A 21,269-nucleotide genomic window follows, 5' to 3' on the forward strand; every position below is an offset into this window, starting at 1 on the left:
TTATTATTATTATTATTAATATTATTGTATATTTGATTTACTGTAACTATGACAGATAGAACGCCATATAACGCTATGATTTAAAATAGAGGACGAGTGAGATTGCGTTTCGCTATTGTTTGTTATTGTTTGGTTATTTTGTATTCAGTAGTTTTACTGCGTGAGTGCGTGACTGTTCAGCTATTGATTTATTGAGCTAGCTGACGGTCACGCATAATTAGAACTCTTGTGCGATGTGGCTAGTAGGAGTTAGTTGATCATAATGGTCTAATTAACTCCTCCTAGCCACAGTATATAAAGCCTGGCTCTACCAGTGTGAAGGGGGAGAGTTTCGAAGGTGGAAAGACGTGAGTAATGTGAACTTAAATGATACGTATGCTTGCAGCTGTAGCATACCAATTCCAGTCTTGTGTTCCGTGTTTGTTTTGTTTTTGCCCGTGTGCCGTTTAATTTGTGTGTTTATTTAAATTCTGATTATTATTTAATAAATAGTGAGCGCCTAGCGTCTCACATTTACTCCGTACAAACTGCGTTGTGTGTTGCATTTAACGTCGCCCACACACGCCATCCTTACCACATAGATCTGGACGCAGAATACAGATTTAAAGGGTGAAGCGAAGTTTTGCTGGTTTCCCACCTACAGTACTGTATTCAGTAGCTGGGGACATGTGTCTTTGGGCTATAGTCATTGCTCTGATGTCATGTGAGCAGCAGAGGCAAGAACTAGTGGAAAGAGACTGTGATTCTGTCAGCGCTGTACTGTACATCTAGCGGTAAGGTGCTGAAGAATGGTAATTTTTCTTACGAAAATCAACAAAGTTTCTGACACATCTTCCAACAGGCTGGGAAAAAAAACACTACGCGGTTCTTCTAAGATTAAAACCTACCAGTGCAGAAGAAGCATTTTTGTGATAATACCGTGCCTACAGGTAAGAGATAATTATCTGTATTCCCACATGTTCCTGATCTAAATGATCCTACAAATAACAAACACAAATGTCAAGATAAACTCGACGGCATATTTTTTAAAGGTATAGCTTAAATGTAACGAATTAAGGTGCATTTTCATTTGAAATCTGTACATTTTAAAGAATGCAGATATCATTGTTTTAAAAACAAATGTAATAACTTATTAATGTAGACCAGTGGCATAATAAACTTGACAACTGTAATGCTAACTTCGTTTAATTATGTGCAGGTATGATGCAGAGCGCAGTCAAATACTTTTAGCATATGATTTGGTCCAGCTCTCATCCATTTGAGTTAAGTATTGTAATATATATGACAGTTATTATAGGTAATGTAATACGACACTGTACTGTACGCTTTCATTTTAAATACTGTTTGAATACCTTTGCGTGCGATCTCTGTGCTAAGCACGTAAATTTCCTTGTTGTTACTTTTCTTAAGATACTGGCGCAATGGACACACCAGTGGAAATTTTTAAAGAAGATAAATGCTTGTCAGGCTTCTCAGAAGAGTGTCTTACCAACAACTCTTGGCTGTCTGGCTATTTTGACGTTGACAATTTCACTTACGATGAAAACCAGTGGACAAACCACACCATGTCTCCAATTATTCCAATTATCACTGCTGTTTACTCGGTGGTGTTTGTGGTGGGCTTGCTAGGTAACTGCTTGGTAATGTATGTTATTATCAGGTGAGATATGATATTCTTTTAACGGTATGTACGGTTCTTGGCTGTGTTCATTGATATTCACACACACACACACACACACACACACACACACACACACACACACACACACACACACACACACACACTTCTTTTGGTACAGTACATCTTTTAAACAGTAGCATGATGCATTCTGAAGCCACGTGTGCCCCTTAGTGGTTCATCTCGGTAGAATGACTAAACAGTAGCTCAGGGCAGTAAAGAATTATTACCTGTCAGTCTTTCAACCAGATATTTTTGGGATAATAACGTTCAGTTGATATACACTGAATACAACGTGTATACACATTCACTACTGCACAATACTACAGTCTAGATTAATAGTGTATCTTTAGGTCCATCATAGTCGCTTATCACAGCAAAAATTATGGAAACACATGATTTTATATGGAAGTAATTTTTGCAAAGTAAATTAAAGCTGAAAACGAATGCACTCAATGCCAATTATAAAGCAATTTTATTATAAATCTGATGCAAAGAAATCAAACTTATTTGACCAAAAATGGCCCCCATTTATCCTAGATGAAATTAAACTTGCTTTAGACATAGTCAGCATTGGTCATCAGCCATTTGTCTTTGACCCCCAACTCCCCCCCCCCCCCCCCCCCAAGGCTTTTTTAGCTTGGCCTGTAAATATGGCTTGAAATAGTTAATCCAAAAACAATTCTGACAAATGCTGCTATATGCTTGTAATGTATGTACAGTGCAGGCATACATACATGGTTCCATGCAGTTATGTTGTGGAGTAGTGGTTTATTATATGTGTTTGGTACCCAGAGTAAGTGAGGAGACTGAGTAGCCTGAATGTGTTTACAAGATATTGTAATTTGGATTCTGGGAGAATTCTCTGATTTACACGAGCAGTCACAGTATACTATATCCACTGAATCTACTTGTTTAATCACACTAAATATTGTATTGTCCACGTTGCACTGTTCTGAGGATAACACAGTAGAGTGACTCTTGTGTCCTATCCTGGTGTCTTTTGAGCAGCATTTGTAGTGTCAGATAATGTTATGAATGGCAAATTAATGATATTTTTGAGAATTGGTTAAGTAATCATTATTAAAAGGTAGAACGATAAGAGTAAGAATAACTGGGGTGTGTAAACAGTATAAAGGAGTTTCCATAACAAGGTTTATTTTTCTGTGTAAGAGTAACACTAAGCTTTATACCCTTACATATTTTATAGTCCCAATCACTTCCAGTGGTAAACAATAAGGAAAAAATCACCAAGTTCTGCTACTAGTCTTTATAGGCCCTGTCTTCTACAGACTGAAGAAGACAGATGGTACTTATTGGTCCAGGCTGGTAATTACTTTATTAGCTGATAGAAACTGAACAGTGCAGACTTGGCAGTTACTTGGAAAAGGGCTGTTGAAGACCTGACACACCTGTGTACTGCATACACTAGTCTGGGTTTCAAGCGGTTCGCAACATAAAGATCACACAGTATATGTTCTGAACAGCCCTGCTGATGGCATTCATGCTGTTGAGCCTTCACGTGAATATGACATGTATGCTTCCTACTTCTATTGGGCATCCTCAGGCAAAACAGGCTATTTATGATTTGGGCCGCAACAACAGTTCATTGGAAATGCTTTTGACGAGAGAACTTAGAGGAGAGTATGTAAATCATCCAGTTTTGATGTGAAGTTGTTATCGCCAGTTGGTACGAATGGGTGTTTTATTTGCCCATAGAGAAACAATATGAACTCATTTCACAAAGACAGTGTCAATTAAAATTAAAGAACATTGTCTGCAATAATCATGGCATGTGAATATTTTGGAGGTACTTAATTTAATAGGAATTCATGCAGCTTTCTTATGAATTTTTTTTTTGTACAATTTCTGTCAAACTGTTTTACATTGATATTTTATTTTGCAAAACATACAAAAACAAATTAAAATGATCACCTGCCATGGTAAAGGGAGATGAATCATACAGTATACATGTATCTAAAAAAAGCTGTCAACGTGGAATGCAAGGCCAGATGGTGGTGTGGGTGGTATAGTAGGCAGTTAATTATAATTAAAACAACCACCTTTTATTATAAATGTATAAACCTTTTCTCAATATCGTTCTCTGAAAACGATAGTAGATTTACATGTTACAATAAACTAAAAATAGACCACAATCTATTTGAAGTTCATTAATCAAGGTTGTTACACATGCAAATTATTTACCAGGAATTTTATTTTTTTTTAAAAAGGAATTTTATTAAACATGCATTCAATCTAATACGTTCAGAAAAGTTAAAACAAGCAATGCAGGATATCAAACAATTAAGCAGGCAATAAAGTCATAAAAACAATTGCACAGTCAATATTACATTAAACAATGTTACAACAAACAAGACATTCAACAACATTTTATCAACGAACTAGCAATAACATTTGAGCAATTGGTCAAAAAACAACTTCAATAGATTTCACTGTAAGAGATTATCTTCTAATCGCTTAGCTTTAAAAACTGTAAGTTGCATGCAAATACAATGGAAGCTCCTTTATAGTTCACAAAACAAGAAATAAACATTAAGGATTGCATTCTTTCAACGCAATGCTCCTTTAGTGAAATTTCTGATTCTGTATCTTAAGCTATTCTCTGGTATTGCAGGCGACATAGTTTTATTTACATAAACCATTCTCTAAAATGACTTCACAGTGAATACTGCAAGTTATCAACATTACAATATGAACTATTTACAGACAGTAAGATACCTGTTATCTAGTCACATGTTTTCAATTTGAAGACGACCACCAACAATACTTTTGGGATATGCCTAACACTGGTCAGGTATTCACAGAACATTTTATGTCAGAGCTGCCGATAGGCCACTCCAGGGAGTGACGTCCTCGGTCCCACTTCCTCTTCCTCTTTTGCTTCTCACTGCGGTAAGGTACTAACCTGTCCAGTTGCTGTGATTGAGTCTCTATTAAAAAGCGCTTTCGTGTTTTCTGGAGTTCCCCTGCAATATTTTATATTGCTGGAAGTCGGTAATCTCTCCTGCTATTTGCAGCTTCAAAAATAAAATAAAATAAAATGTGAATTCCTCCACTGGGACCTCAGACCTTCGGTGCCCCGGTGTTGCACTCAGCGCTCCAGACGCCCTCGGTGCTTCGGCACTCACAGGGCCTCAGAGCTTCGGTGCACACAGTGCCCTCGGTGCTTTGCCGCTCTAGAGTCCAACGCCCTCAGTGCTCGTCGCTGCTCTGTGCTTCGGTGCCCTCGGTGCCTCGACGCTCTAGAATCAAACGCCCTCGGTGCTCGCCACCAATCTGTGCTTCTTGGCCTCAGAGCCTAGGTGCACACAGTGCCCTCTGTGCTTCGGCGCCCTCTGTGCCTCTGCGCTCTAGAATCAATGCCCTCGGTGCTCGCTGCCTCGATGCTTCGGTGCCCTCTGAGCCTCTGTGCACGCAATGCCCCTGGTGCTTCGGCACCCTCATGCCTTGGCACTCCAGAGTGAGACGCCCTCAGGGCTCTGTGCCCTATGGTGCTTCGGCTCTCTCGTGACCTCGAAGCTGCGGCTCACTCTTTGCCCCATTACTTCGGTGCATCAGTGCTTCAATTCCAAAGACGTTCCTCGGTGCCTTCGCACAGTATTAAAATAGGTAAAATGAAGACGGAACAGAATGCATTGTTCAGATGACGTTTACATTTAATAAAAACAATGTTATTTTGATTCTTACACCCTTGCATGTGTAGATGTTAAGAAGACGCAACAAATATTTAAATGAGTATATTGTGGAACGCTGTATTTTTCAGAACCCCTCTACTTAATCTTTAGCACATGTGTTTGTGGTCCTTAAAATTAATGCAAATTGAAACTTAGTAAAATGTAAATACATCTTTATGTAATTTCAAGCAAAAGCTTGTGTTCAAGTGCTTTCCAGTGTTTTGGGATCATATTTACTATATTTAGTGAATTTCAGTATGTGTGTAAAATAAATAAACAATAAAAGATGTTGACACAATTTAAAAAGTATTATCGCTATTGCATTAGTAAAACCATTTAAAAGCCAGCAAGTATTAAATGGAAGTTCATTAACTCTGGATAATCTGTTTTTTTTCTTTTCTAGATATACAAAGATGAAAACGGCTACCAACATCTACATTTTTAATCTAGCTGTGGCTGATGCTCTTGTTACCACGACAATGCCCTTTCAGAGTACGGACTACTTGTTAGGTACATGGCCTTTTGGGGAAGTAGTCTGCAAAATATTTATTTCAATAGATTACTATAACATGTTCACCAGCATCTTCACATTGACCATGATGAGTGTCGACCGGTACATTGCTGTTTGCCACCCTGTAAAGGCCCTTGATTTTCGCACACCAGTAAAGGCCAAAATAATTAACGTTTGTATCTGGATACTCTCATCAGCAGCTGGTATACCTGCACTGATACTGGGCAGCACACAAACTAATCATGGTAAGTAGCCAACATTTAATAACCACACTGTTTTCCTGCAAACTGAACATGCAAATATAGCCACTGGCTGTGGCTGTAATACAACTGGAAAATATCCATTTGATTCTGGAGAGTTTCTATTCAACAAATGGAGTGATGTTCTCTTGCCTAGATGATCTAAAGCAATTTTTTACAGAAAAAAATAATACATATGAAAAGCAGTGACAGCTTTGGCTATCTCAATTTCTAGTTTTAGGGATTACATACATCTGTGTTTGCTATCCCTATGGGAGTCTGGAACCAACTCCCCAGTAGTGTTGTTGAAGCTGACACCCTGGTATCCTTCAAGAAGCTGCTTGATGAGATTCTGGGACAAATAAGCTCCTAACCAAGCTGCTCCTCTCGTTTGTAACCTTTCTTATGTTGTTGATTATTGCGAGGTAACACTCGTTGAACTGGAGAGAGTTTTCCAGTGGTGCAGACAGAACTTTAGTTGGTTTTAAATGCACTCTTTAGCATGTTCATATTTCCTTTCATTAAACTATTTTATAATTTGTGATATAAAGTGGGTCATGATATAAACCGGGTTTCATGTTTTCTTATGACCGCACATTACGAGTGCGAGAAGAAAAAATAACTAACGGTGAATTAAAGAGCAGTGTTTTAATACTTTAAATTTAGTTATTTACATTTAAACAAATGCATATAGTTTACTGTATCATTAACTGGAACAAAACAGTTTGTGTCTATCTAAAAAAGGCATTAATTGTCAACTGATAAGAGCTATCATTTAGGCGTTGCACTTGGGGTGTTTTTTTTTTGTGAATGACTGTTAAAGAAAATTTGGTGACGTTGGTGTTTTGTGACTGAAATCTATCCCGTTAAGACCACCCACGCAGCATTTGACAGGCTGAACAAAATGTCAATTTATCAGCCAAGATGATTATTGGTTGTTAGTTGTGTTGGAAATTAATTCTATCTTGTGGTTACTTAGTAAAGCCCAGCCACGCAGCATCTGACTGGCTGCACAAAACGTGACAATTAGCAGGTTTGTGAGAGATGATATTAAGAGAGGTAATTTCTCAAAGAACCTATGGTGCATGGCAAGTGGTTTTTGAAAAATCATGATAATAAATGAGGCATAATATTAAGCAAGGTGATATAAAATGGGTTCATCTGTGTGTGTGTATATATATATATATATGTATATATATATATATATATATATATATATATATATATATATATATATATATATATATATATATATAATTTTAGTGACCGTGCAATTTGTACACACAAACATTAAACTGGATTGGAGAAAATATGAATAGGGCATTAAGGCACGTAGTTTAAATATTGCAATAAACTTTTTTTTTTGTTTTTTTTTAATAGTGGCAACAGTATATAGGATCAATAGAAACATTATTTTGCAACTTTAATTGGGCAGTTGATCTGGTTTTCTATTTTAACATATTCAAGTTTGGTTTTTGTTTTGTTTATACACAGGTACCACAGAATGTGCTCTGCAGTTTCCAGAACCGTATGTGTACTGGGACACCCTCATGAAAATCTGTGTGTTCATTTTTGCATTCGTTGTGCCAGTTCTCATCATTTCAGTGTGCTACACTTTAATGATCCTGCGGCTGAAGAGCGTCCGACTGCTGTCTGGCTCCAGGGAGAAGGACCGAAACTTGCGTCGCATTACAAAGCTGGTGTTAGTGGTGGTGGCTATTTTCATCATCTGTTGGACTCCCATACATATTTTCATTTTGGTCAAGGTATTAACAAATATTCCTGAAACCACATCTGTGATGGCGGCCTACTTTTTCTGTGTGGCGCTTGGCTACACCAACAGCAGCCTGAACCCCATTCTTTACACATTCTTGGATAAAAACTTCAAAAGATGTTTTAAAGACTTCTGCATCCCTTCAAAGCAAAAAACAGATCGCCAGAGTGCCAGCAGGGTGAGGAGTACTGTCCACAATCCAACTTATCATCAGGAAAATGCTGATGGAACCAGGAAACCACTATGACTAGCAGTGGAAATGTCCTCTTTCTCCCCTCACGGAACAGAAGATTCACGTGATCTAGGACTAACTCAGATAACTTCTGCACTCTAAATGATACTAGTAGCATCCCCCACTGTTCACTGAGAATAAACCTCACGTGTCAAAATGAACATAAAAGGTGGATAAAAAGTGTTAATCCAAAAATGAATTAATTTAAATTCAATGTTTGTGACATACCAAGATCAGTTTCTGAATGTTGCAAAGCTATACAGAATGCTGTTATGTAACCGTTTTAATTCCAGCAACGGAGTTATATTTATCTTGCTATTCAGACATTTTAAGCCTCTTTCACACTGGCATGCTCTACCCGGGTCAGAAGCAACCTGGGTCAGGATCCGCTGTCATGTGGGTCGGCTACGCGATTTCACACTGCTTTTGATAAAGCAGGGCTGACCTGGGTAACAGACGCAAGTAAATAATGTGCGTATCAATTCCCTGGAAGCAGCTTGTTACAGACACTTCCATCCAAGCTTCTCTGGATTGAACCATCGGCCCAAATGTTGATTAGAGCAAATTATTTGTTATCCCTGCTGCAATCTGGTTGATGGTGTGTCTCAAGAAACAAAAATATGGCTAAACAGAATAAACAAAAACGTTCCTTGTGGAAGTGAAATCTTCACGCAGGCGTGGCTGTTTGTTATTGCGTCGGCCGTCATGCATTTTGTTTCGCTCAACCCGGGTCAAAGCGTGTCAACCCACATCCTGAGGTGGGTTGATGGGACCCGGGTTAACCCGGGTACGACCCAGGTACGTGGTTTCACACTATGCAGGATTGTAACCCGGATAGCCAGAACACGGGTCAGGACCCAGGCAGAGGTGCCAGTGTGAAAGGGGCTTAAGTTAACATTTTCCTATTCCAGGATCTCCTCACTACATAGGATATCATATTTTAATTTTTGTTTGTTTGTGGCCCCTTGTTGTTTTTATCATTCGTAGAATATTATATAGGGTGCTGTGAAAGACTGATATCCATTTCAGGAAGTCAAAGCGGCTGCACACGAGTGGCTTTGACCTGACCTGGAGTGGGTAAAAAACAGCTTGTGTCTTACACAGCACCATATACTAATATATATATATATATATATATATATATATATATATATATATATATATATATATATATAAGAATAACTAAACAGTATAGCTTATTTTAATGTGAGATCATTTCTATCTGATACAAGTTACAGTGTCTGAAACAAAGGAATTTCAGATGTAGTATCACATCACTATCAGCGGTTACTATAAATTAGAAAACGATTCTGTACCATCAGCCAATCAGCTTCCAGCTTTAGTGGACTGTAGTAGACGGTACATGCCCGCTGGAATGTCTCAGCACCAACTGTGAATCTCAAATTTAAAATCAATCCGCGTGTATACCAGCTTTTTTAAAATTACATTCCTGCTTACAGCTAAACTGACAACATTGTAGCTGACGCTAGTATGGAGACAAAAGAATTCATGTCTGTAACGGGACACTGTAATGAGAGCTCGATTCGCAGCTATTGGACAGCAAATGTTGAGCAAAAACATAATTGGTCTACAATACTATCCTTGGCTGGATCCTCCAAACAAGACTCAAAACCAACCAATCAAGTAGTGAATCCTGTTCCTGTCGCTACCGCACAAGAATGTTAAACTGAATTTGACAGAGGGCTTTAAAACTCATTTGACTGTATAATATGTTTAGTCAGTCTAGTTTTAAAAATGTTATTAAATGCACAGTAAAAAAAAAAAAAAAGTACATTTCAAGCTTGATAAAGCTTTTAGGAAATATCTACAAACCAATACTTGTATAGAGAAATTCAAACTGTATTTTAAGCAACAAATTCCACTAATTACCTGCATATTTTCTGTTACACATTAATAACTGTTAATAATGATTAGGTTTAGGTTGGAGGTTGGTGTAATACGATTAAATAATACAAAATTACTTGCTAATATTTTATCAAAATGGTAATTACGAGTGATTGTTGACTTGTTAATGAAACATGTTTCCTTCAAAACATATAGAGAGAATAATGTACAGTTTTTGACTGGGCATTTTATCTTAATTGTGTCAGGGGAGATGTGGTAATGAGTATCCTTCTACATACATAAATGATGTACATTATAGCGACGGGCAGGGATTCCCATATACTGGAGTACATACCAGATACACTCCAGGGCGCTACAGACCAGATACGATGCGACAAGCGAAAATGTGCAGTGATGCGACAAAATTAATAGAACCTATACTTTTGATAAGTATCTTTCACACCACAGACAACACAGGGGTGACACTGGAGCAACGTGAAATAAATAGGATTGAAACCTATTTTTTTGGATTTCTTAGTGCGACAACTAGGGAAATGAGCAATCTGAGAACAGCGTCAATGCACGGTGTCCACTAGGGTGAACCAGTCTCCAAAATGACAGAGGAACACATTTGATTTGCCCTGGAAAAATACCCAGAGCTTTATGACAAAGGTCATCGCAATTATAAAGATAGAGAAATATATGGGAGTCTATTTCGAAGGAAATGGATTGGCCTGGTATGTGTGATTTATTGCCATATGTTGAAATACCGTCGGAGAAGACACTCATAATTTCCACATCATCTTGAGGAATATGTACCAGTCTTGATTATAGTTTTGTCAATAGTTGTATAGATCTGGCAGTTTTCAAGTCTGTCGCATCGTGTCTGTGTCGCTTCAGGTGTGTGTGGTCATGTCACTGCATCGCATCTGGTGTGTGGTGGCCTTTATTCTGTCTGCCCATGTCTATAGATGAAAGTAATTGTGTATTGTGTGTGTTTGAAATGATGTTATTGTTTCTTTTTTAACACCGCTCATACTACAAAATTAATAAAACAAAAAATAATTACCTTTTATCTTTACATATAAACGATAAATATATTTGTTTATGTTGTACTTGATTTTGTGTAATAGCTCTGGGATGAGATTTTTTTTTCCACTTAAGTTTCATAAGAAAGTGAATATGTGAGTTTTGTGGTTAACACATTTTCTCTTGTTACCGCTGTACATTTCAGATATCTTGTAACTGTGTACTTGCATTAAGATCTACATTATAAAAATGTACAATCACCGATGTTCTCCAAATAATGCTTACTATATATTGTTTTAGCACAACGTCCATGTGTATTGCCCACTAGAACATCATTATGCTGTAGCTGCTATTGTAAATTGCTTAAAAAATTGTTTAAAATGTAAATATTCTCTTTTGGTCTGCACTTTTTGTTCCGGTGTAATCTATAAGCATACACACTACAAAGCAAAAAATCCTTGGTGAATGATTCACCCAATAGCACCTATTAACAAGGTAGATGACCAGTAATTTCTTTATGATGCTTTTTATGATTACTGTAGAGCGTATGTTTGTTGGGCTTTTGTTAAATGGATTTATCTATTATACTATATTATTGAATTAAAACTGACTGGTACATCCCCCGACTGGTACATTTCCTCTGCTGCATCTATGTGTAATGCACTAAAATACAAAATAGTTGGGTTGAAAAAATTGTTATGCCGTCTGTATACCTGACAGAAGTTTCCATCAGTACTGTTCTCCTAAACTTCCTTCTGCCCTAAAGTATTCAACATTTGGAGTAAATTCATCTCTCCACAAATGGGATCCTATGAGTAATACACATCCATCTCTGAACTAAAACTACAAAGATTTACATGTTTCTGAGAACAACATGGTGAACAGAAAAATTATTTCTCAAGGTTTCTGTTGATGCAGTTTGGTTGAAGAGCAATTTCCTTTCAGCTTTTAAAAACTGTCTTTAGACATAAAGAGAGTGTTGGTTAATAATAACAATATCCTTTGCAATGTTCCTGCAAGCTAATGTACTATCTATAAGTGCCCATGCCTCCAGCTCAGGAACCATTACTGTCATCAGTTAATGGGTTCTAGCAGAAGTGCCAGCTATGGAAACATTTTTTAAATATAATTATAAATAATGCATAAAACCATGATGCCACGTTGAAAGGAACACTCAGGTTGCCATGTATGTACTATACTGGTAATGGTAATGGAATCCATACTGCTATTGCAATCCATAGCTATACTTTTAAACATACCGTTGTTTATAAAAAAGTGTCACATACAATTCAAACAAGGAAAGGGATTGCAAGACACAATGCAAAGCAAACTTCCTTGTTTTTAGCTGATCTGCCAACAGATGTAAGTTTTTTTGAGGTTACTCAATACAATAAAGTTAGCTCAGTACAATAAGGTTTATGTTCTAGTGCACCCTGAATAAAACTGACATCTTTAATTTTCCATACTGTATATTGTTACAATAATTCATACGAATAGATTGTGTCACCTATGTGCCTATATTATTACACATACAGTTGTCACTCTTATCAGCTAATAAACCCCAAACAATGTTTTATATTATTTTAAATGAATGACAGAGGTAATGTGTATACACAGCAATCTGCTATTGTGGTTACATCCAGCATACTATAATGTTACTCTGTCATATGCTGTACCTTATAAAAGTGCATTTCAATTATTATTTATTTCTTCAGAATTTAAGTATTTTTATTCATTTTTCTATGCATCATCTAGACACTTTTTCTTTACCAATTTTGTTCATAAATTTAATGAGTTGGGGGTTACATACGCCAGGGTGGAACACAAGAAAAAAAAAAAAGTAAAATGATAAACCTGGGAGAAAAAGACAGTAGAAAAAAAAGAACATGGGGGGGATAATTGTATTATTTCCAAAAGGGATATCAGTCATTCTAAAGTAACAAGACTGGAATACGATTTTGAAGTAACATGATCTATCTAAAATTGTATTTTTGCTGTGAAAGTCTGGTATTGAATGATTTTCCAGTTTCAGAGAGCTGCAGGTAGTAACATAGATGATGCAAGCAGAATTTGTGGTTTGACAGTTGAATTGGTCCATTAGAAAGCTGAAATTCCTTTATTGCTGATGCTTTGTGGTGCGTTCAGTTAATTTACCCCATGGCTGCCAACCATATCCCCATATTCATCTGCAAATGCTCTGCACCTCCTCCCCAAAGTGTTATAGTTTAATGAGTTAGTTACAGTGTTTTTAAAAGGGACCAGTGTGCTGTTATTATTATTATTATTTATTTCTTAGCTGACGCCCTTATCCAGGGCGACTTACAATTGTAACAAGATATCACATTATTTTTACATACAATTACCCATTTATACAGTTGGGTTTTTACTGGAGCAATCTAGGTAAAGTACCTTGCTCAAGGGTACAACAGCAGTGTCCCCACCGGGATATGAACCCACGACCCTCCGGTCAAGAGTCGAGAGCCCTAACCACTACTCCACACTGCTGCCCCGTTATGGAAGAGATGATTCCTGATGCAAAAAGAATACACACACACCTGAGTTAACAGAAATATAAATGAGGGGTAAAAGGAATACTGTTCCTGCAATCCATTCCGTTTCTTATCTGCAGCCCACTCTGATTGCCTCTGTTGGATCATTTCAAGGTTTGCCTGCCACAGAATATGCAGTCTTTGATTCTCAGACCTAGCCAGGATGTTTTAGTACATTTTCCACCCAGATTGCTGCCATCTAACCTTGGCGTATGTGATCCCACCACCACCACCACATAGACACTCAAGTGGAGCCATTTGGCCAACACTTCAAAGCAGTTGAACTCAGTTGAACTCAGTCTGCTTGATTTATTTTAAATAGTTTTTATTCAATTTGAATCTAAATCATTTTCGAAATGTTCATTATTTCATGGTGTGACAGGGTCGCTGAGGGTGATGGCGACAGGAAAGAGACAGACACTGCACACAGAGGTACTCCACTCTGCGGTGCCGTGTTTATTTACAACAAAAATAAAATAAATATTTAAACACAAAACACAGCTCACAGAGCAAAAATAAAAAGGTTTAACAAGTCTGGAACTTCCAGCACTCATAACACTTGTTTTCCTACTTTCTGTTTATGATTCTCCGCTCGCTCTCGTTCTCCACTTCCTGAACACCCACCTCGAACAGGGAGAGCTGCAGGCTGTTATATTGGTGACCATCTTCCGATTAGCAACAAATTAATCAATTAATTAAATCGGGAGATGGTCACCTTCTGCACAAGTTGTGTATGGATGGGGCTTCCCCAGCCATGCTGCTAAACCACAACAAAACGCTTTGTTCATGTGCAGGGCTTCCTTCTGCCCTGCCACACATTTATATTTTGTTTTATGAAAGGGTCATTTAAAAGCTCTGTAAGGGATTGACATGGAGGTGTACATGTTTTATTTACCAACACAACAGCCACGTGTCAATACCAGCAATGGTAGAGCACTACCACACAAACAAACCGGAGTGCAACATACAAAAAGGAAAAACAAAACACAGTGGGATAAAAACACAGCTAATAAAACAAAAGCAGACCAAAACACTGGTCAAGGGCTGCTCCCACTATAAGGGAGCTCCTGCTCAAGGAACCTTTTCCCTGACACACACTCAGTGTTAAAATCAACTAACTAATCCTGATTCTAAATTGTATTTACAACCCCAGTTCCACACACTGTACTGGGCTGTGGTTGTGTTTGCTTTTCCTGTTAGCGTCAACTAAGAAGGGTATTTCTGGGTTTTGTCTCTGATAAACACCGCTGTAGGCTTATGTCTCTAGGCTTCCTTCCTAGTGAAACAAATTAAATAAAATATATATATATATTTTTCTAAAATCCAATCTTAATAGGGGAACCTATTAAAAAAAAAAAAAAAACTCAATAAATCATAAATATTCCAATCCAGGTAACGTTAATTCTTGTGTATCCTGGATATACAGTAACTTGTGTATGTCTTTCTTGATTATTTAAACAGGAATATGACCTGATATTCTTGCAAGTTTGAAGCTGCCAAAGTAATGCAAAGTAAGTTACATTTTGAATTGAGCTTTTAGATTATATGTAACTCACACTATTTACTGCAAAAGTTTTATAATGCCAGCTAATGCTTAATTGTGGAGTAGTGGTTAGGGCTCTGGACTCTTGACTGGAGGGTCGTGGGTTCAATCCCCGGTGGGGACACTGCTGCTGTACCCTTGAGCAAGGTACTTTACCTACATTGCTCCAGTAAAAACCCAACTGTATAAATGGGTAATTGTATGTAAAAATAATGTGATATCTTGTAACATTGTAAGTCGCACTGGATAAGGGCGTCTGCTAAGAAATTAATAATAATAATAATAATAATAATATGTATAATGACTTACATTTCATTTGACAGTTTGAAAATATGTGCTTACATGCAATTGGAAGTTAGCCAAAGTGAGTCACTTAAAATATGAACTTAGTTTTTAATTGTTGTTTGTGGTGCTTCATAGTTTGGGAGGGCTCACACCTGGCTCTTTTTAATTTGAACGTTTAATTGGAAGAGGAGGGAAGGATAACTAAAGAGGGTTTTCTTGTTCTTTATAATCAGTGGTGCTGAGGATGGGCTAAAAAAAAAAAGGGTATAGTGCTTTTAAAAGCAAAACAACACGAAAAGAGGGGGAGATGTTTATTTGATTCACTCTTGCACATTTTATTAACAATTTATGAATTGCATTTTTGACTGAGTATAATAAAAGGTATTTAGCTTTCTTCAGCTTCTGTTTTAACGCTCTTAACAGCAAACACTAAATATATACACTGCAGTTAAATCACTAAGCCAGACAGTTTTTCAGACAAACTATTTTTCAATATACATTTTCTGATACACTTTGAAAGAAAATCAACTTACTTGTGACTAATGGGACACAATAAAGTTGTAGAAAGGAAAGCACAGATGAGCAATTGTTGCACATTGGGTATACCTTCCAGTAAATCCGCTATTTTTCAAGATGTATTTTCTGCACACCATTTTTTGATACCACACTCAGGTACACAAGATTAATCTATCAATTATTTTGTAATCGATCAAAGCCCACAGGTGTGCTCAATCAATAAATCATTAATCGATTAAAACCCCTAATATTTGCAAACAACTTTAATGCATCAGTAAGGCTTGATATTAAAACAACAAAAGTAGGTAACTGCAATGTAAGGTTTTTTAACCCTCTCTGCATTCCCTCCCACCCCCTTACAAGCAGTGGAAGGGGCAAGGCATCGTCAGTTAAGACGAACAACATACAACTCTGCAGATAACACAAGACATCCATCTGCACTGCATAAGGATGGATATTTACAGCACGCTTGTGTATGCTATCTGTCAACATAGTCCTAAAACACTGGAGATTACAGAACATACTGGTATTACAGCACAACGTATACAGCCCAACTCTTACGATGAGGCCATCCCTCCCATTAAACTATATTCTGTTGCTCATCCAGTATGACACAGAAAAACTCTTGGTTGATTTGTGTTGTTGATGCTGCCCTGTCAAACTGACATGACACAGCACATTCCACTCGCCCATGTAAACACAGTTTCATAACAGTGTACTGCTTAATAGTGTCAAACGCATGGGCTCCTGAGTGGCGCACCCAGTAAAGGCGCTCCGCGTGGAGTGCAGGATGCACCCTATAGCCTGGAGATGGCAGGTTCAAATCCAGGCTATGTCATTGCCGACCATGACTGGGGGTTCCAAGGAGGCAATCCACGGTTCACTGCACACCAGCGACCCCTGTGGCTCTGCAGCGGAGCCGCCAGATCTGTGCTGTCCTCCGGCACTATAGGTCTGGTGGCTTCGCTGTGGATCTGCAGTGCGAAAAATGACGGATTGGCAGGAACACGTTTCGGAGGACGCGTGTTTCAGCCTCCGTTCCCCGAGTCGCAATTGGGCATTACAAATTGGGGAGAAAACCGGGGTAAAAACCATTGGCGATGACTACATTTAAAAAATGTTTTTAAAAAAATACTGTCATTCTCCTGACCATTTAATCAAATTTGGTGCGCACTTTCTAGTGAGGTTTACCACTGTGGCATACTCGGGGATAAATCTTCAGTAAAAACCGGCCAACCCCAATAGAGACCTTACCTAGCACTTGGTTTTGGGGATTGCCGTGGTCATCAAAGCCTGGACTTTGGTGGCTACGGGTTTCACCCACCCACTTCTGCCAGTTTCCCTTTGTCACGTCCAAAGTTGAGATGAACCTTGCCATTCCCAGTCTGTCGAGAAGCTTGTCGACCCGAGGCATGGGGTAGGCATCAGACTTGACAATAGCGTTTACCTTGCGGAAATCAATGCAGAAGCGATTGGTGCTGTCCTTTTTGGTGACTATCACGATCACCACTCGCTCCTGGAAGGCTCAATCACCCCAAGTTCGAGCATCACCTGTACCTCTTTGCTAACGCCACTTCGGCGACTTTCCGGGATCCGGTAAGGTCTCTCTCACACCGTGATACCTGGAGGAGTGATAATAGCATATTCAACAAGGTTAGTCAGAAAAAAACATCCTTGAAATCCTCTATTATCTTACGCAGCTCTCTTTTCTGATCTGGAAGTAACTGTTCCCACATTGGAATGTCTCTGGTGCTAGGGGCCTCTATACAGGGTCTTAAATCATCCTCTACTTCATGGGGCTATAAATAATAATAAATTGATGTGATAAATCATCTCAGCATCTAGGGTCTGATTAAAACGTTCCACCAAACCGTCCGTCTGTGGATGATAAACAGATGTCCGGATGGGACGTATTTTTAATATTTTATACACTTTCTGAGACAAAAAGTTAGTTCCATGATCAGTCAATATCTCTTTGGGGATCCCTACTCTTGATATAATCTGTACTAATTCCTTGGCTATTGCAGCTGCACTTGTAGACCTCAATGGAACTGCCTCTGGGTATCGTGTTGCATAATCTACCACTACTATTATATGCATATATATCTAGAGTCAGAAGGTAGCAAAGGGCCTACAATGTCCATTGCAGTTGTGTTCAAAGGTAGTGGAAATTATTTGCAGTGGGACCAAAGGGGCGGGGCACACTCGACCCGGCGCTACTCACTGGCAGTCTGGGGATGTAGCTACATATTTCAGCACTTCCTTATGAAGTCCTACCCAATAAAATCAAGCCAATATGCATTCCCTAGTTTTATCAGCTCCCAGGTGTCCCGTAAAAGGGATATCATATGCCAGCCTCATGACCTTGGGCTGATAAGACTGGGGAACCATCACTTGTGTTACAGGCTGTCCTGTGCCCGTGGCAGGGTTCACCCTATATAATAATTGCCCCTTGATAATGAAGCGTGGAAATACTAGCGCCCCAGAGCCTTCAATATCCTTTCCTTCAATAGACTGGACCTGTCCCCAAGCATGCACCAGTGTGGGGTCGTTGTGTTGGTCTCACACCAGGTCTTCGCTTCTGTCCGACACGTCCGGTATATTGAGAGGGGCCGGAGTAACATCAGCCCTGGATGGTCCAGTAATCTCGCCCTCTCGGTCACACTGCGTACCGATTCCCTTTGAATGGCATTTGATACCATCCAAGCTTTCTCCCACCAGACCCCAGCCTTGTTTCACTGATGCACCTTCCCATTTTTCGATCCGTCTCTCTTTTCTTTGTTTTTCTAGGACGAAAAAGGGAAGAAAACTAGTCAGCCTGCAGGTGCAAAATCTGGTTGGACTCCTTGTTGGTGGCTTGGGCCTCCCCGATTAAACAGGAGCCCTGCTGACTAGCCCAGTATTCTTTTGGCCATAACACAGTGGTAGCCATCCACTCGAAAGCAACCAAGTACCCTTCCAGGTCATCCTGTGCCGTCATCTTCTGCGCCCTCGCTTTAGGGGGTACCATCACATGTCCAGCTGGTGCTTGGAGCGAGTCCCTGATGCTTGATCAGTGCCATGTACCTCACCTCTCTCTTTCTCGCCTCTGCTTCCCGTCTGAAATCCAGCGCTTCCAGCAGCGCAGATAGTGCAGTGTGGCAAAGTGGTTTGTAGTGCGCAGGTGTAGAGGTGATGTAGTGCTCAGGAATGATTTGAAACAACACAGATCACAGTTAAACATCTCTTTATTTGGCTGGGTTGCCTGTTTTGCAACCAGAAAAAATAATACCTGCCTCTACACAACAATGTGTATCGTGCAGGTAAACCACGGGGTTCAGTCCTGAAATAATAATAGACACTAAACAAGACACACACAAACGGTCACAAGTCCAAAGTGAGTGTTCTTAGTGAAAGTGGTGATTTACAGGTTTATACATGCACAATGGTGAAGTGTAGTCCAGGTTTAATTGCTGGCTGTTTAGCTACATCTCCTGGATATTAGCCTTCTGTAAACGACAAACATAACAGTTTCGTAACCATAACATAGGAACAGATCGCTCGGCCACATCCCCTGATATACCTTCAGTCACGCCCCCTTTGGTAGCAAGTGCAGTTACGTCTCCTCCAATACATGACTGACACATTGCCTATTATTATTTATTATTTGTTTGCCTACTGCAGTAAGACGCTGACTTCTAGTATTGTGGCTTTGCCCCATTTTTGGATGTCTGACCTCCGACTGGATGGATGAGGGATCAAGGGTTTTTTTCAAGATGGGGGTCATGCAGACCTGTTTGAAGGCAGAGGGGAAACAGCCAGAGAGCAGAGAGGTGTTGAGAAGAGAGGAGATGAAAGGGAATAGAGCAGGGGCAGCAGCCTGGAAAATGTGTGGGGAGGGGGTCCAGAGCACACGTGTTGGGTTTATGGCTCCGGAGTTAACCTTGGTTAACGTGACTGGTGGATAACTCAACACCTTTGCTTAATTCGACAGACAATCTTAGTCCCGGATTTTCTCCATATAAACTATATGCATCCTGCCTCTTAATTCGACACCACGCTTTACTTGTAACTCAACACTTATTACCGGTACCAAAGAGGTACAAACTATTAAAAAGACTTGTGGATAACTCAACACTGTCGTTTCACATGACTGACCTCTGACTGGAAATGGATTGTTCATTCATTCATTCACAACTACCAAGTGCAGCTGGTTACAGTATCAGTTCACAATGAGTGAGAAACAAAAAATTAGTTCTCGTTCAATTGGCTTTAAAGCTCAGGTTATTCGGGATAACAAGCTTGTCAGCAGAACTTTCAAAGCGGGTGTTTTTGCATGCGACACAATCGACAATGCTTGATTTCTGTGTGAGACTGTAGCTTGTTTATTATTGTTTTGGCTCACTGAGTTAATGTTGTATAATGTACATTTGTTAGCTTTTGCTATTTAAGCCGCCAAATTAGACACTACAAGCCAGATTTTTTCATAAAAATAACGCTGTAGTTATTTTATTAATTCTTATTTCAATCAAACTACACGAGTTGTACTGAGTTTGTACAGTACTGTATACTGTAATTGATTCATTCACTGCATTTCTTTCAACTGTTTTCATAAGGACATTTAACTAAAAATAAACTTGTAAATACTGTAATACTATAAACATGTGAGTTCTGTTACTTATATGTATGTTAATGCCATGGCTCACGTGCACCCGTGGTTAACTCGTGGGATGTCGAGTTAATCGAGGTTGACTATATATATATATTATTGAATGTATCCTTCCACCAGTCCAAAATATTTCCTGTACATTGTCTTTAGAAGCTACAAATCTATGAAAAAATGTATACTACTGTGTACATTTTTCTTTTTTTATATATTTATTATTTTTTAAGGTACAGTTTGAATGCATTTTCCTGTAGAAGAAAACTACACAAAACATCTTAAACTATAACTGCTTACTTAGCCTCCATGGTTTATCCACGTTGGTTAGGATTCTTCTTCTTTTTATTTTATTTTTATTTATTGTTTCCCTGGAATTTCAGTGTTTATTTTTACAATTGAAAACCGGGGGGAAATCAGTAGGACAAATTAGACAGTTTTGGTACTGTGTGGAAATAAAAGGCAACATATTTGTTCACCTTGTTTAATGTTATTTATTAATGTGTATTCAACAATTGATCAAAAGCCTCTTATATGTTCAGTGTCTCAATGAAATTCAACATTTAAAAATAGTTCTGTTATCTCACTTTATCACCATGCAGGACAACCTGGTCCTAGGGCTCGTTTTCTGTGAGCGTCAGAGAGCCGGCTAGACCTAGATGAAGAACGGCTGACAGTAGTTCCGTGTGGACAGCAGTTTTCGAGTGGGTTAATTAAGAAGCAGCCAAGAGTAT

General features: G+C 38.8%; 1 protein-coding gene across 1 annotated transcript; it reads left to right on the top strand.

Annotated features, from left to right (window-relative positions):
• The first annotated feature begins 364 nt into the window (after positions 1-364).
• On the top strand, positions 365-9,274 carry LOC117399843 (delta-type opioid receptor-like). The gene is made up of 4 exons (XM_033999254.3): positions 365-929; positions 1,411-1,660; positions 5,777-6,129; positions 7,618-9,274. The coding sequence occupies exons 2-4, from the start codon at positions 1,422-1,424 to the stop codon at positions 8,142-8,144; spliced, it is 1,119 nt and encodes a 372-aa protein (XP_033855145.1). The 5' UTR covers positions 365-929; positions 1,411-1,421; the 3' UTR covers positions 8,145-9,274.
• Positions 9,275-21,269: the final 11,995 nt, after the last annotated feature.

This window comes from Acipenser ruthenus, chromosome 4 (assembly GCF_902713425.1).
Source record: "Acipenser ruthenus chromosome 4, fAciRut3.2 maternal haplotype, whole genome shotgun sequence".
Classification (NCBI taxonomy): Eukaryota; Metazoa; Chordata; class Actinopteri; order Acipenseriformes; family Acipenseridae; genus Acipenser; species Acipenser ruthenus.

Bases quoted from the DNA above. Each gene is read 5' to 3' on its own strand.
- LOC117399843 (XM_033999254.3), top strand. From the start codon at position 1,422: ATGGACACACCAGTGGAAATTTTTAAAGAAGATAAATGCTTGTCAGGC. The intron at 1,661-5,776 runs GTGAGATATGAT...TTTCTTTTCTAG, and splicing joins GTAATGTATGTTATTATCAG to ATATACAAAGATGAAAACGG. The intron at 6,130-7,617 runs GTAAGTAGCCAA...GTTTATACACAG, and splicing joins CAGCACACAAACTAATCATG to GTACCACAGAATGTGCTCTG.